The following is a 17,668-nucleotide window of genomic DNA, read 5'->3' as shown; positions in this document are numbered from 1 at the left end:
TCGGTTAGAACTTCTGCAATTTATCCTAGAAAAATATCTTCATTCATATATGTGCTTAAATATAATATTCAATATAAGATAAATTCTACATTAACATCTTCCAAATTTGCATTCAAGCAGCTCTAAAAAAAATCCAAATCATTTTTCATGTTTGTTTTTTAATGTTCACTATATGGATAGATCTGGTCCGTGTCTTGTTTCTCGTCCAATTCTAATTGAAGTACATCAATCACTTAACGCTCTTTTACAGCTAGTAATCAATTCAGGTAAGATTTCCGTTAATAATTAAAATAATTATACTTTCTTTTAGCACTCAATCGTACTTTTAATCAATCTACATCATCAACGTCATCCATCAATAGTGGATCGGCTATGAAATCAAGTCCTGCAGGGCCAACTCAATCGCATTTATTAACAACTAGAGTAAGTTATTATACTGATGAAGTTTTGTTTTCTAAGCTGGATGGTTTCGTTGTGGAACTTTCATTGTTCTTCTGAACTGTATATTTCATCGTTTCTTCTCGTTGTGTCACTACTTTTTTTAGGATCCTAAATTGTTTATTCTCACTTTTTTTCTTCAAATAAATAAACAAATTTAGTACCAAATCATAAAAAAAATATTCTAGAAATTCCATCTGAATAAATTTTTCTTGTTTAAACAAATGCCAAGATAAAAAGTGGTCTACATATGGTGTTTAATGTTACCATCATGCTATTTTAATTAACCATAGAAAATCTGATACAATAGGACATTAGAAAATAAAATGCATTGCTTTATGTAAATAAAGTATGCCGGATAAGATTTTTAAGAAAAAGGGAGTAATATGTTTGATAAGGACAAGGCATATACTCACATTGAATGCACCGGTGTCCGTTTATTCTGTTTCCAAATATTTGAATGCAAATCGGTCAAAATCCACACGATCTGTAACTGAACTGGCGGATTCACATGATTCTTCAAAATATATTTATTATAATGTTAATGTTTAGTATTAACAATATGCTTATTATTTGTTGTTATTTTTATATTAGGCGTCAAGTTCTACGGTTTCTGCAAATAATCTCCGATTTCCAACAACTGCTAATTTATCTGCTATTTCTGGCTTATCCACTTCTAATAAATTTGCTACAAATGTCGATACAAATACTGGTGTTTCACGTAATCTTGCTACTGGTATGTTGTTCGCCGCGTATCACACAACTTATGTTTTTATCATGAATTACATTGAATGTTTGTTCTCTCCAAATGTGTTATTAATCATGGCTATTTTATACATTATGAAGTATATGCATATGTTTTAGCGATAATAATGAGTTTGTTACGGTAGATTAATAGTGTTTCATTTCAATTCGCTCATATCTTTCTATAAGGATCTAAATAAACCGAAGGAGTACATGAAGGAAGATAGAGAGACAAAAGATGACAACTGTCGAGAAATGTGTTCGTGATTTGTTAGAGTTAAAAACAGAATCTATCACTACTATCAGTTGACCAGTCATAATCAATTTGGCGCTTAGCATAAATATGCATTAGCTCAGATTTCCATACCAAACTACTATGACGAGGTTGAATTAACAAGTAGAATAACAAAAAAAGTAATAATTATAAGTCAGACTAAGAATTGCTAGTGTGGTTCGAGAAGATGGAATAAAGATAAAGGTCTAGAAAGAAGATAAAGATCAAATTCATATGTGCCACTGTGACTTATTCCGTGCCGTGTTAATTAACTTTTCGAATCACTAGTTGTAGTTGTCGCGAAAAATTTATCCAAACAATACGTATGTAACATCTTAGCGCAGGCCAATAGCCAATGACTTCATGTCCCAACATGCGTCATCACATATTGGTTTGGTCCCTCCCGCTACTATAGTAGTCGATTTTTCGTCAGTTATCTAGGAACTGTGTTGACTTTTGTTGGCGTGCTATACCGTTTTTCTTTGTTATACAGAACGCTGGATTGAATATCGTAGCTAATTAATTATATTTAAATATTAACATGACATTTAGGGTGGGAACTTATTACTGAAAGTGTTTTCTAGACACTTCGGTTTAACCTGAGTCTATCGACCAGTATTTCTGTTTTCGGCTGTAATCAGTAAATTTACTCCTAATCATATCTATAATGTCTAGCCACTATTCAATTATTTCTATTTGAATTTATCTGAATACATGTGTGGTAGCTATATGGCTATGTAGAGCTGGTCTCATATGAGACTGGAGTTTCGCCATTGGTATTGTGGATAGTTCAGCACTGCTTTAGCAAGTTTTGCTGACCGTTCATGCACAAAATTGGTTTGCTGGTTAACCGATTTCATTCATACTGGTGGTTACTTTTCAGTGTTCTCAATGGCGATTGTCATTGGGACGTTGTAAGGCATGTCGCCATTGCTAACATTAATGAGTTTGACTGTCGTGTAAGCGGAATAGGTCAACTTTGGCCTGCTTGTGCTGTGCATAATTGATTCACGCGGTCATTGATCGGAATAACTATACATATGATGTCAATGTGTATATGAATTGTGCGAATGGTCCACCAGGGTGTTTGGTACCTGTGCGCCACAAGATTGAGCTGCACTATTCAGATTCTAACGTTAAAGCCTATACGGTTTCTGTTTCTCCTGTGAAGCGGGATTGAGCTGTACTGTTTGGGTTGTCACGTGAAAGTCTGGTTGGTATCTGCTTCTCCTGAAAACCAATGTAAAATTATTCTGGTCCACAAGGGTATATTATATGACTATAACATGTGTAGCTCAGATGCTACAACTTAAGTTTATCATCGCTCCCTGAGTTATCAGTTCTTTATTATTATTTTCATTTTTAGTTACTACATTGAATAACACCAAACTTAATCCCGTCGTCATGCAACATGTTACAAATCCCTTAACTTTACAGGTTAGTTCATTGTATTCGAATGTGTATGTATACATATCTATGTTAAAATTCTAATGTTGCCATATTTCTTGTATGAACATATTGCCGTAATTGTCATCTGGTGAGATATTTTCCCTGACTGCTGCACTTTTATCTTTATTTTTAAGCACAATCTCTGCTTTTGCATTTCTTTCATCTGTGAATTGACTGCTACTGTGTACCACTACTCATAACTCATTTTTCCTAATCCTTTAATTCCATTAATGCAAATATATTTTGGATTAGTGATATTCTACTCAGTTTAATCTTTTTTTGTCGTATATTCACTTGTTGTATATATCTGAATCTAATGTCCATTTATCATAGTATATCCTTCATTTGAACTCAGCAAATTTAATAACAAACTTATCCGAATCCTCTAAAATAAACAATATTCATTCTATTCATTTTTTTTCTATGTTGTAGCTTGCAGCTAGACGTAAAGCACAAGCTTCTGGTATAGTCGGTCCATCTATGACAGTAGATACTCATATGCAACAAGCATTAAATAATAATTTCAATATTTCTATTCCAATGGAACATCCACCTATGGAATTGTCATTTGTCAATGAACCTATAAAAATTCAATTAAGCAAAGAAGCTGAAGCAGAGGTGAGTTATTCAATAATTTTTTTTCACAAATTTCTCTAATCTTCTTTAAGTGTTACATTTCTGTTTTGTAAAAGCTGGTGATACTATTACCCTGGTTGCCTAAATAAGATTAGGTGATAATACACAATTGTGCAAACTACTGGTGATCAAACAGTTTGGACTGTACTGCTCAAGTATATCACATAGTTCTTATTTATTTATTTATTTGAACACATAAATACTGGTACAAGAGGGCATCAGATACATATTCGCCACATAAATCAAATGAGATTTGTGTGAGGGCTGGGATGCTGCTCGTGTGCCCAACTCGAAGCAGACGGTTCTCTTAGGGGGCCACACTCGGAGCTTTCGACCTAAAGGTCTAATCTACAAGGCAGTAGAGCATCGTAAGGAGATGTGGTCCCATGGTAGCCGGTGACCAACGATTGGTTCATACGCCATTTGTTCCCTCAGGATACTGGAGCCCATGTACACCATTGGTTTGGAATAAGGGCTTTCCAACTCCTTTGTTAGACTCACCGTGTCCACCAACCGGGTTAAAGCGCCAGACATTCGCTCTTCGTCCTCTCAATTTCGTGAACAACACCCCCTCCATGAGAAGGCAGTGAGTAGGACTTCTATGGCAGAGGCTATATACGCGTGGCCATATGAGAGCATTTGGAGAGGGAGAACGGACTCTCTTCACTCTCGGTCGTACCAGGGCATTTGGGGGCCACATAGTTCTGATAAACTTTATCTTCTCATTTCACTAACCAAATATATTTAGGGGAATAAATGTCTTAAATGAATGGTTTAATAAGCTGTTATTACTAGGAGAAATAACTATCAAATTCTTTCTCATTTTTTGCTGTTGTTGAAATAATTATTAAGCCATATAAAAACTCTGTGTTAGTAAACTATTTTCAAACGACTTTCGGTTGGTTAACCTCCGTCTTTATTTCAATCAAATTTTATCATATGTTGTAATATGCTATTTCTTTGGTTCAAATAACTTGTTGTTGTTATAGAATTGGTAGGCTTAGTGTTTTCTTTTTGCTTGTGTGTGTGTGTGTGTTTTCTTTATCTCGTAAATGATTCACTAGATTTATACTAATTTAAGTGATTTTACATCCTCGATCTTGTATGATCAAGCAAGATGACAATAAAATTATAAATGTACTTAGATGTGTAATACACATACACTTTCTATGATGAATATAATATTCCTGTAGGAAGCAATTTCCTACAGATTCAACTCTAAGCTAATCTCTAGACTGTCGAGTACAGAGTCTTGGTTTAGCCAAAGTCAGAACAAGTAAGCTATTTGGCTATATAAACTTTATCTGTTTCTAAAACATAAATTAACATCGTTAGCGTACAAACAAACAGTACGGTCTATTAATACAGAGAAAAACAGAGACAAATAACATACCGAACAGTAGCTAGAGAATAGGAAAAATGAGTCAACAAGCCAAAATTGTTTTACAATGAACATTAAACTGTGATTGGTTAATAAAGAGATACAGTCGTACAAGGTCAAAAGGAGTTGATGTAGTGGCGGGCGTTTCCCTTATTATTGGTGGATTCGTCTATCAATCACATTTTACAGTTCCGATACACTTGTAATTATCTTTAATTGTAAATAAATATATGGTCGATCAAATGACTCTGAAGATGTTTCATTGTGTATATTTATACATTTTGGAATATCGCTCTAACGTTGGTTACTTCAAAATTAATTGATCACTAATCAGTGCCACGTATGTCAATTCCTTAGTGCAGATTGAATTTCATCAATCAATCTGTAATGTAGCTTGACACCGCATGAATTATATTGTGCTGTCAGGTGGTGGTTGAAATTCGCCATCAGGAACCCTCAGTTCCCCCTAGATTACAGATGCACTTTGCTAACTAGTACCAAATTGCACAAAGCCTTGATCCAGGGTTTCCAGTGGACTACCTCCAACCAACACTTTACGTTATTTACTTCGTCTGATAATTTATTCACATAGAACTTCCTTGAGTTATTATTAATAATACAGCTGTGGCAGTATAAAGCATTGATTGAACAGTACATTTGACTACTTTACTAATCCCGTGCACTCGACTCTTAATCTCTAAATTTCATTAGAATAGATGGCGTCGTAATAACACCCATTGACATACGACCTGTGAATAATTTTTGATTTTTCAGGCGTTACCTTCAATTCCAGAAATCCTTGGGATAAGGTCAGATGAAGACCAATATTTTCTAACCTCTTCCTTGCATTGTGAGAAGACAGTATTCCTGGAAATACTGGTCCTAAGTGAAACATCCCACTGTCATTCCATTCCACACTGTCGACAGTATAAGTCCTGTTTTGGTTTCGGCGTCCGGGCAGTATTCCAGCCCTCAGACAAATGGAATAACTTGTGGCGCATATCTTTCCGGTGCTTCCTTGCACCAACATTTATGTGTTTTGAATAAATACATAAACAATATGAACTTATCCTCAAGCCTTAGATTTTTTTTGCTGCTACTTTTATTACTGTCAAACCGATCACTTTCGTATGTAACCTCAAGGAATGAGTGTTCCGACCAATATAGGTCAACTGGGTTACCATGGTTGGCGGTTGATTTAATAACAGTTCTTTTTGTATACCAATATGCACATATATCCTTCACTTAGTTATAAATCTCATTGAAACATGTTAATACGTTTTTAAGAGTAGGTCATCTGTTGTTGTTGTTGTTATCGTCATTATAGTTGTATTTCCTTATGATACATATAAATAATAATAAGAATAATAGCTATTTATTTTAAGGGTCGTCTAAATTAAAGTATATAAACACTTAAATGTAAGCAAAAATTAAGATTCCTTGAAAAGAGTTCTAAAGATCTATGAGTTCATACAAGAAATAATATGACAGAGGATAAATTATTTTTTCCTTTTCTTTTCTCTCTGTCTCCTTTTCATTTCCTTTGATTTCTCTAATGTCATTCACATACATACGTATCTACTTTTTGTTGTTGTTGTTGTTGTTGTTGTTCAGGCTAATACATTCTTTCAAAAACTACTGGAAGGTATTAATCCACCCGATGAAATGTTTAAAACTTTATACGATTTTGCAACTCAAGGTACACCTTCCCAACGTAAACTATTGGATGGAATTTTACGTATGTTAGCTGATGAAGTTTCACGTCATTTACAAGATTATCCTGAAACTATGCTACCTTTATTTGCTGACTTGTATGGCAGTGTTCTTGCTGCTAGTACACATCTGTAAGTTTGACTGTCAAATTATCAATTAATAATAATAATAATAATTGTAAGAGAGAAAAAAAGCACCTTGATTGTACAATGGAGTCTTAGTAATAACTCAATTCTGTTTGTTTACAGCTTTTCTATGAGAGCTCTTTCAATGCTATGGCGTTCTGTGTTAGCTCGATTGTTCACTCTACCACCAGAGACCCATATGGATTCAACGTTGTTTCGTGCTATGATTCATATTTTAATGAAGGCTAAAAATACGTAAGTGTTGTTTTATTGATCTTAAGCTTCCATATTTACTAACTATATATATTATCCTACACTTGAACTTTTCTCTATTTGCTTCATCTTCTAGGTTTGTACACTTTTCTAATCTTCCAAATTGTTTAGCCAGTTGTCCAGTCTTCAAAGCGTTTCCGCATGATCTTCAAGGAGTAAGAATTATGTACCTTATGTTTATTCTTTCCTCATGAAATGTTTATCTTATTTGCATATGAAACAATGTTTTTCTTTGAATACCACATATAAATAGTCAGTCAGCTACAACATAGGACCAGGCACATATGTGCACCGGTGCAAGTTGCTATACCTCATTAGCACATATGAATAAGAAGAATGAAATTAGATTTAACTAAGTTGATAACTTCAGTTTCATGCTTGTTATTATTTGTCTTTTCACTTTAAACTTTGTAAATCTATATCAATCATTGAAAAAGATCCAGCAATTTAATTTAGATGATTCGCATCTATTTTTCGTATTAGAAATTGAAAATATCCTTCTGTAAAAATGATTACAAACCAAAACTGGTGTAAATTTTGTCAAATTAAATCAGTGGAATTCCTTTCATATAAACAGATATTCAAAAGAAGTAAACATTTTAGAATTAAATCATTCGTACTGAATGTTTGGATTATTTCGTTAATACTAAGAATTGAATGACGATCAATCTTTACTGGATCATATTCATCATGTTAGTCTAGGGTTATCTAGGCTTAAGGAATAATGTGTTAGGTGTTTTTAATGCGAAGATTATTGAGTTAACATCAAACATTGGATTGTGAAAGTACGTCTAACAAATGATGAAGACAATGGTGGATGTGTCGCTCAATTTCGTGGATTAGTTGAAGTTAGACATTAACACCGTTGGATGCCGGCTCAGTGGTCTAGTGGTTAACTGCTCGCACACGAGACCAGTAGATCCTGGGTTCGAATCTCTCGGGGGGCGAGGTGGTGGATGCGCACTGCTTGAGGAGTCCTACAATCGGATGAAACGGCTGTCCAGTGCTTCCAGGTTCTCAGAATAGGACGAATTGTACACTTTCAAATTCACTATAATCACTTTCTATGTATTCTAAATAATCCTTTATTATATTCAACAAATGTTATCATTTGATTACATAGTTTATCTGTTTATTTTATATTTTTCAATATAGTATATTTTAAACTCTGAATTAGCCATCAAGAATTATGCAATATCACAACAAACTACCTCATCTTTGTCCAAGGTAATTTTTCCTATCATGATTATCAATTTTAAATTATAATTTGAATGAATATTCGTTTCAAACTGTTTGTCTTTATTGTTTTTGTAATAGAATATCATGTATCCACATAAAGTCACTTACTGCTATCTGTTTTCCTTTCTTTTATGATTCATACGAATATACAGAATTTGACAACTACTGGAAGTAGTGGCAGTGGTTCTTCAAATCAATTGATTGCTTCACATTATCAACTCACTGATTCGTTAACACCATCGACTAGTTTAAATTTAACCATGCCTACTTCCAACACTATTGGTAACATTGGTATTCCTGCTGATACATCATCATGTATCAAGGCACCTGATGCACCAGAGGAAAGCATTTCCGATCGTGTCTACTTTCTATTTAATAATGTATCCAAGGTGAATGCTAAAGAAAAGTCAAATGAATTAGCCACATTGTTGTCAGAAGATCGACTTATACCGTGGTTTGCTTTTTATCTTGTCAGTAAACGAATACCAGTTGAACAAACATTTCATGATCTCTTCGCTTTGGTACTTGATCATATTCAAGAAAAAGTGCCAAATGTTAGACCTAAAGTTATATATGAACTTATAAGGCATATCAAGGTGAGTATCCGTGTTTGATCATGGTTGGTTTCGTTGTGAGATTATGTATATCTATATATATAGTTCATATAACATATTAGTCACACGTAATTCAAATATGAATTCTTAATTTGTTCTTATGTAACTATATAACTAATATTGTGCATATTAATTATTCTTATTGCACAAATCTGTGGGCACGATTAGTTCAATATAGAAAATATGATTGAAAATCAATTTCTCTTTTTAATCATTAAACAATACTGAATTATTGTAAATATAATCCTTAGTACACCCCGTTTACTTTATATAATAAATGATACTTGAACTCCATTCTCTCAGTCCTTGTTCAGGTGATTGATAGTATCACTATCCATCTTACTTTTCTGTCAAATCATAATGTTTATTAGTGTTTCATCAGACAATGATCTTTCGTAGTCAAAATGTATACGACAGTTCATTGTAACTCGTTATACACTTGGCAATCAATGAACCTAATGTTACTGAGTCAATGACATAATTGACTTATGTTCACCTTTACTGAATCACTCTAATAGATACTATTGATTTCAACGAAGAAGTAGTAGACTCTACGAGCGACCTACATACCTAGCTAGCTTTACAAGGGCAGATAGATTGGCGTATCCGCATTTAGTTGGTCAGTCTTGGAAACTTATCTTTCACATAGGAGAGCGACTATAGTAGTTAAGACGCAGAATTACTGCGTTAAATTGTATCTTTCAAGACTTATCTAATGATATCGGTTAGGGTTAACAAAGGTGAATATAAATGAAATACGTCATCGATTTTGCAATATGTGAATACAGTCTACTCAATATAATGTTGATTACAATATTTAGTTCTCAAATTAAGACCGTATATCTGCATACTTGATACATCTAAGCTTAATTAGGTTTCCCTTAATCAGTAATATCTTGCGCTTATTGTTTCTTTTCTGATTCTTTTATCTTTGTTCCAATTAGTTTATTCTGCGTAATATGCGTCTGGACAAAGATGATATGCAAGCACGTAGCACCTTGAAGAATTTTGGCAGTTTTCTTGGTCTAATCACCTTGGCACGTAATAAACCAGTCCTGCATGATGATTTAAATATTAAAGATCTTATATATGAAGCTTATTACAAAGGTCCTATTCCTACTCAATACGTAGTTCCATTTGTTGCTCGAGTTGTTCGAGGTGCAACTGAAAGTTTGGTATTTCGTCCACCTAATCCATGGACTATGGCAATATTAAAAGTTTTACGTGAATTGTATGATATGGAGAATGTAAAGGATTGGTTACGTTTTGAAGTAAGTCTATGATCGTTATGATCTTTTTCACTTTGACTTATTTCACAAATAGTGTAAAAGAAACTCTTCAATCAACTAATTTGTAAATAAATTAAGGTATATTACTGTGGGAAAGATCAATTTATTGTTCAATACATAATCATACAGCGGTCTAGTAAAATGTGAGAACCATACATCTTTGAATTGTCTCGTACAAGCTTCATTGTACATTTATTCCTGTTGTTATGTTGATTGCTTTTAGTTTCGTTCTCTCTTTTCTTCGTTTTAATCATCTAAACCTGCTCACAGATATTTCACTTCCGACTAGTGTTATATACTACTTATATCTACAAACATGAGTAACAGTCACCTCAGTATTAGTGTATATTTACAAGAATTTATTTGCTCTTATTCTTGCTATCTACACAGCATAGTTTTAATCAGCTTATAGAATATTATGTCACAATTGATTGATCACTGGGTGGTGATCAATGTCATGCTTGTCTAGTCCTTATTAGTGCAGATCGAATATTATGTCTCCGTAGATGTACGTGAGTGAAATTTTTTATTTCACTTTAGAACTAGTAAAATTTGTATCATAATTTCCTAGTTCACATCGTGGGATAATGTAACCTAAACAACTTCAGAAAACCATTAAACATTAAGTATCTGTTTCATTTTAATATAGAAGTCCTTAACAATACCCATCCATTATTCCGCCAATAGGGATCAATATTTTAGTGGTTGTTTCACGAAGATCATTTCGTGATGTTAACTAACTATAAAGAAGAACACATCTTCACAAACCATTATAATATCATAACGTTATTATTTTCTATGTGTTTTTTTCTAGATTGAAATCCTTTATCGTGCATTTGACCTAAATCTGAACGATATACCATCTGCAAATTTTCTTCGAGACCTAACACACTCATCTAATTTAGATATTGAACTGTGTTTCATTGCAACTACTACAAGCACTATCACTACTGCTACTACTACTACCACTACTACCATTGGATCTATGAATACACCTGGCCAAATTATAGTATCAAATATGACTAGTACACCTGCAATAACTAGTATAGATTCATCATTTTATCCCGGTTCTTCGTTTACTACTCCTGACTTCTCGGTTACAACAACAGTGGCAATGGCGGCAACAACGACAGTGACTACGTTTTCTGTTGGAGCTACAACAACCAGCTCGAATTTACCATCATCTGAACAACAGAAACAGCTGTCCAACATGCTTGCTTTGTTCCATAAACACCAACAACAGATTTCTCCTACGGATTCCATATCAACACAACAATCAGTATATTCAGTATGTTGATAACTTTACATTTTATAGCTTGACATTAATTCTCAACTCAATTGTCTATTCTTACTTTTATTTACTTGAGTGTATCTGTGTGTTTGATTGATGTTGATCGTGATTTAGCTATTTTCGTCTGATTGTTATTTGTATGTGCGACAATAGTGCGGTGTTCCAGCTATTTGAGATTGGTGAAACCACACTCGGTAAAGCCCATAAGCATATCTGGATTAGAAGTTCGCTTTTTGAGGCTCACGAACGCACCACATGGGTGTGATTTCGTGGGGAAATAGTTGATACCGCCGCGTCGCGGCTCGCGGTTGTCACACCAGATGCAAGTATAGTCTACATGTACACCGGTAACACAAGTTTTCACTCGTCCATTCGATTGTTTACATATAAGTATAATCACTCACTTGGGAAGGTAGATTATCATTACTCCCTTCGAACGTATTTGCCACAACTTTCTGTCTCCTATGCATTACATGTGTACCTGTGGTACACATGCTCCTCATGAGATACACATGGGCATAAGCACTCAGGGAAGGTTGATGGTCACCTTTCCTTAGTATTTGCTACCATATTTTTTTTTATTATATCTTCGACCTGAAAGATTAGACCGCTAACGTTTCTTGTGCGTACCCTTCGAAAATGCCTACATTCATAAAGTACACACACTGAGGTTTATGTAATTCATTTACGTAAGCATACACATCGGGCAGTCCGTCGCGGTTTCCATGGTGTCGAAGATTAAACTCCGAGAAATCCAAGTACAGCAGAGAAGTGGTGAACTAATGCAATCTCCGCACATCGCTAAAATTAACTAGCATTGTTCCTCTCACTACCCAGCAACCACACGTGGAGGCTTTGAGTCGGATTTTACCGCACATTTGTACTTTTTATATTTCATTTTCAAGTTATCGCTTTTTTTTGCTTAAGACATTTTCAATGCTTATTGGAGAGGCTTTTAGAGATTAATTTTCTTCCATACTTACCATCGATTAGTATTATTAGTTAAAGTATCGTTATTAAAACTGAAGAGTATGAAATAAGTGATTGTTTCTTCTAATAAGAAATAGCAGCGGATATATTGAAATTATGGTGTGTTTTTTAAAACTTAAGCAAGTTATTTCATCGATTGCGCTTCTTTTTCTTAAGTGTAAGTATCAATAATAAGATGTGATTTATTTGTTCTTTCGATAAACTAGTACCAACTTATCTTTTTTTCTATTGTTTTAGACCCCTGGTTTAGATATAACTAATTTAATTCAAAACTCTTCTACTAGTTCTAATCAAACTCGTCAAACAGCCGCTGCAATTGCTGCCGCTGTAGCTGCTATCAAAAAACAGCAACAGTTTGGTCCGCCTCTTTCTGGAACTGGTCCTTCTTCTTCTTCTCCATCTTCTACTTCTTCTGCATTAGCATTACAACAACATCAACAACAGTTGAATACTGCGATGGCGGCTTTCCAACCACTACCTCAATCTCACCAACAACAGTCACATCAACCACAGACCCTTCAAAATATTTTACCCATTCATAATCAACCAAATGTTACACAATCGACTAATATTACCAGTGGTGGACTAAGTAAGTTCATTTATTATCATATCGAATATGATGAATTATGAATAATTTTATTTATGAAAACGAGTGTTTATGCCTTCAAACTCATTGAAATAAAAGTTAAGTGTTTTTCCTTTAATTTACAATGTTAGTTTTTATAATGAAATAACTATTTCATTATTAGAAATAAACAAGAAAAAGAACGAAAGTATATAAACTAGCAAGTGGACTGAACCATGTTGGTAAGTGTAGACTACCTGGTTGGGATCCGTGATATGATAGCAACCGATGATTAGAGACCTTGAATGATGAAATGGCTGAAAATCGTTTGCAATGGCGCAGGTACAGGTCCACACTTTGTGTTCTCCCAAATTCAAATCTTCTAGATTTCTCATGTCCTTTTATTCTCTTTCTAAATTTATTTCACTTGATTACACTCCTTGAATAACATCTTCAAACCGTAGTGTTTCCGATTACTGCTTATAATCTTATTACTTCTACCACTATGGGATTTGAATTGACAACTGCATCTCTGTACTAATGTAGTATATCAACTCGAACTAATGTACGTACGTACGAAGTTCTACGTTGTCACTGACTGACTGAAACTAAGGATAGGCTTTTTTATAATATCTTTATTTATATGAACTGGATCAGTGGATCATTCTCCATTGGTATAAGTGCACATCCTTAACAATCTCCTACTAGTATACATAGTCAAAAAGTTTTTTATTCATACACATTCACTTATGATTCATTTATGAATTGTGATAATTGAATTAATAGTGTATTTCTGTACATTGACTTTTCTTCTATGATGTTGTTGCTTAAGTTTAAAGAAATTCCATCTATATCAGTTAGTTCCTTGATTTTCTAAAGCTGTACTATTTTTTTTCTTCACTAAAATTTATTGGTTCTTTTAAAACACTAAACTTTCGTCTACCATCTTCATTCTCATTCATTGAACATTATCAGAAAACTGAAAAATTTCTATCTTTCTTTGTGTTATATGGAGTAATGGCTCAATGGTTAAGACATTCAGCTTGCAGTCATTAAGTCACATGTTTGAACCCAGCCTCATTTACTTCAGTTTAACCAACTGGATAGTATCACCAGTCCTTCCCACAGAGGTTGTTGTTCAAAAACCAAGCTCATGAATATTTGTACCTGGTAAATGAGTTGAATGCTAGCAAGATTGTTACCTTCGTGTTTATGATCATTTTGAAAATGTTGAATTGTTTGGTTATTTTTTATTCCACGGAATGTAGATGGAGATTTAACTGGTGGTAATACGTTATTCACTGGACATTTACTACGCTACGAAGATGTGAACATTCGAAGTATTCGTGCTTGTTTAAATCTTGATGAATTATTAACAAATGCCGCTATCAATAGTCGAAATGGTGGTACTAATTCAAATGGAATTACTGCTGCATTTGCTTTACTTCAAGCTAATCCTCGACTACGTGGATTAATTGAACCTGCTGTTCTACGCGCCATCAATGAATTGACCACTCCAGTATTCGAACGTTGTGCACGTATCACAGTTACAACTGTTGTCGCTATCGTCCGCAAAGATTTTGCATTAGATCCAGATCCTTCACGTATGTTGTATGCAGCTTGTCAAATGATTCGACATCTTGCCGCTGGAATGTCATTAATTACTGCAAGAGAAGCTTTAGGCATGTCACTTGTGACAAGTTTAAAAAATATCATTCTTACTGAAGTCCAATCTGCTACCGGGCAGGAAAAAGAAGCTGTACAACAATTGGCTTATCTAGTTGTTGGCAAAAGTATGCATGTTTGTTTAGCGTATATGCAAAAGTCAGTAGCTGAAAAAGCTGTGAAAGATGTCGAGAAAAAATTAGAGGCGGATATAAAACTTCGTACTGAACTTGGTCCTATACGTTTCATGGAACAGGCTGTAAACCAATTAGCATCACAACAATCTAATATGCCTGAATCACTACGCCTTACAGTACGTTGTTGTTGATTATATCACTGCTTTTGTATTACATAAGTTTTACTAATTCTATTTCATTTGCAATCAAACTAATTTAATCTATATATTTTCAAATTTTCATTAACCTAATTGTACAACATTGAAATCACTTTTTCTCTAGGCTGGTGGTCCAACTGCCACAGAAATGTCAGTCTATGAAGAATTCGGCCGTGTTATTCCCGGCTTTGCTCCGAGCTCATCTGGAGCCATGGTGAATATGCCTTCATCGTCCATTTTACTTCCTGTGTCTTTGAACCCATTAACTGCAGTTCAAAACATTTCTTCATCTACTGTAAATTCCGCAGCATCAATGGCTGCATATCTTCAACTATCTGCATCACAGAAACAACAACTTTCTTCTACTGGTATCATTCAGCGACAGACTACTCCTGCAATATGCACTGCTAGCGGGTCGTTTATGAAACCACAAGGCTATCCAACTGCAGCTAGTCAACCATCAACTAACTTTCAGGTGAGTTTGAAATGTCATGTATTTTTCATCGCATCTGAGTAATATGAGATCATTTGCTCTTTGTATTATGTGGAGAAGATAAGAAATCATTCAAGCGTTTTTGAACAACGTAGAATGTGGCATAAATCTACCTGATTCTTATTTTCTATACGTATTCGGCCTTTAGGAACCGCCTCAATCGGTGGCTTCATTATACTTGATCAATATAATGATACTAGCAGCGTATGTGTATCTGTAGTTTATCTTCACCAGCCTGTTATACATCCATAAGTCAGTACAAAGTAAATTACTACAACTGAGCTTCTTTGAGAGTGAAGATTATTTGTTGGTTCCCACTAAAGTTGTTATTAATTCATGAGGAGATAAAAATCGGTTGGAGGTTAGTGAAACTATTCTTCATTATCCTTTCGCATTATCTCCGTTTACTATAAAAGATCATGTCCAGAAACCACACCAGCTTCATCAACCACATCTTTACGATTACGTAATAGTCTAGCGTGATGTTTTCCATCTCTCGGTTTTATTACTCTACTAGTATCTACTATGATTGCTGAATTTCAGTCAGTCAGTAACTCGGTATAGATAATTGATACACTTCATTACATCCTGACTGAAATTTACGAAGAAGACTTAATATACTGCTCTATATTAAGTAAGTAGGGAATGAGTTTTCGACTCCACCACTGTGTATCCACTTAACCCTGCGGAACCTCTTTATATCCGTGTACACATTTGTTATATAATGAAAATAAATACGTTTTGCTTTCAGACACTTAATAAGTCATCTATCTCAATAGTTATCGTAGGATTGATTATTCTCTTTTCATGTTTGTAATGCTTAAAAGTGCATCCTGCTACTATCTACATTTATTTTCCGCTATTTGTCATTTCATTTTATAAAGGCTCCACTATCTGGTTTGTTTGACAAGATAAGTGGACAGATTGAACGTCATTTAATAGCTATTTCTGGTCGATTACGTCCTGCCAATGATCCAATGTGCCAATCTTTACGTTGTTTAATTGATGCTGTTCACCTAGCTAAAACAAGTCGTGACACAAATGTTGCTAACAATATTATCGCAATTATGGTACGTAGTTTCCTGGAGCATTATCGACCTAGTTTTTGGCGTGACCAACCACGTGGTTTAGAAACAATGGAGCACTTAAAAGAGGCTCACATGCTTACTCTTCGACATATGCTATCTTTAGAACAAACTCCGTTTGGATATGCATGGGTTACTCGACAGGTATGTCTTCAACAAACTAACTACTCTGTGATCGAATTGTTTTATGTTATATTAGTCCTTACTTTCATCTTTATTTCATCAATCTTTATCACTTTTATGTATGTGGTTCTCTCACAGGTCACACACACATGGATTCATTTAGACGGAGGAAATGTCTCCGGTTCTGGTGGTGTCAACCAAGGTGTCACGTCATTATCAAACACTAGCGGGAATACAGCTGATGATTTGCAAAATCAAGAATTAGACTTGAATATCGCTCCTACTGAAAATAAGACTTCATCACTGGATGACATGGTGGACACCAGTGCCACTAATAATTGGACAGTGGGGGGAGGTAGTTGGAAACAAGTATGTTAAATTTTTTTATTCAAATTTCGAGTTCGAGAGCATATTCACACAATACTTCTGGCTGTAAATTATTCTCAGACTAATATATAATTCTATTCCCTTCACAGTTAAAAAAAATCTATTAAAAATAAATATTCAACTGATTAAGTGTCAATTAATGTATCGTTCCGAAATGTCCGAACTCTCAAACACGTGCTCACAGGTTAAATCTTGTCAATGAATGCTTCTGAACAACCTACAATCAGATCTTTGATAAACTTTATAAGAGTTATCTCTTCACAGTCAGTCTGCCAAATACAATGTAGAACCTGGTATATATGTAAACTCGGCTAATGAGTACTAACATGGTAGAACAATTTTTAATATTCCAGACATTATTGAAATAGACAGTCATAATCAACTGAGGACTTGACACAGATGTGGATCAGTCCAAAGTTTTATACCGCATTAGCACGACGAAATGAAATTAACAGTATGTATAGAAAAAGAGTTCGGAATAATGCAGTAGCAATAATAATAATATGACTAAACATTGGGAATGTGGCTTGAACATAATGGAATAGCATGTTTGACGGAAT

At 34.4% G+C, this 17,668-nt stretch overlaps 1 protein-coding gene across 1 annotated transcript in view; it reads left to right on the top strand.

Annotated features, from left to right (window-relative positions):
- Positions 1-17,668, top strand: part of CNOT1_1 (CCR4-NOT transcription complex subunit 1) — a 34,747-nt gene that overhangs the window by 6,133 nt on the left and 10,946 nt on the right. Inside the window, exons 2-18 of the mRNA XM_051208347.1 lie at positions 181-266; positions 311-423; positions 1,033-1,174; positions 2,823-2,893; positions 3,338-3,523; positions 6,537-6,766; positions 6,884-7,015; positions 7,110-7,188; positions 8,189-8,260; positions 8,425-8,868; positions 9,831-10,157; positions 10,990-11,463; positions 12,694-13,045; positions 14,290-14,999; positions 15,145-15,495; positions 16,398-16,742; positions 16,860-17,090. Coding sequence (XP_051064658.1) covers positions 373-423; positions 1,033-1,174; positions 2,823-2,893; positions 3,338-3,523; positions 6,537-6,766; positions 6,884-7,015; positions 7,110-7,188; positions 8,189-8,260; positions 8,425-8,868; positions 9,831-10,157; positions 10,990-11,463; positions 12,694-13,045; positions 14,290-14,999; positions 15,145-15,495; positions 16,398-16,742; positions 16,860-17,090 — 4,197 coding nt within the window. The 5' untranslated portion in view covers positions 181-266; positions 311-372. The remainder of the gene's footprint in view (positions 1-180; positions 267-310; positions 424-1,032; positions 1,175-2,822; positions 2,894-3,337; positions 3,524-6,536; positions 6,767-6,883; positions 7,016-7,109; positions 7,189-8,188; positions 8,261-8,424; positions 8,869-9,830; positions 10,158-10,989; positions 11,464-12,693; positions 13,046-14,289; positions 15,000-15,144; positions 15,496-16,397; positions 16,743-16,859; positions 17,091-17,668) is intronic.

Source organism: Schistosoma haematobium, chromosome 5, assembly GCF_000699445.3.
Source record: "Schistosoma haematobium chromosome 5, whole genome shotgun sequence".
In the NCBI taxonomy this organism is placed as follows: domain Eukaryota; kingdom Metazoa; phylum Platyhelminthes; class Trematoda; order Strigeidida; family Schistosomatidae; genus Schistosoma; species Schistosoma haematobium.
Note: the sequence above shows the minus strand (reverse complement) of the source record. Positions and strands in the feature narration are given on the sequence as shown.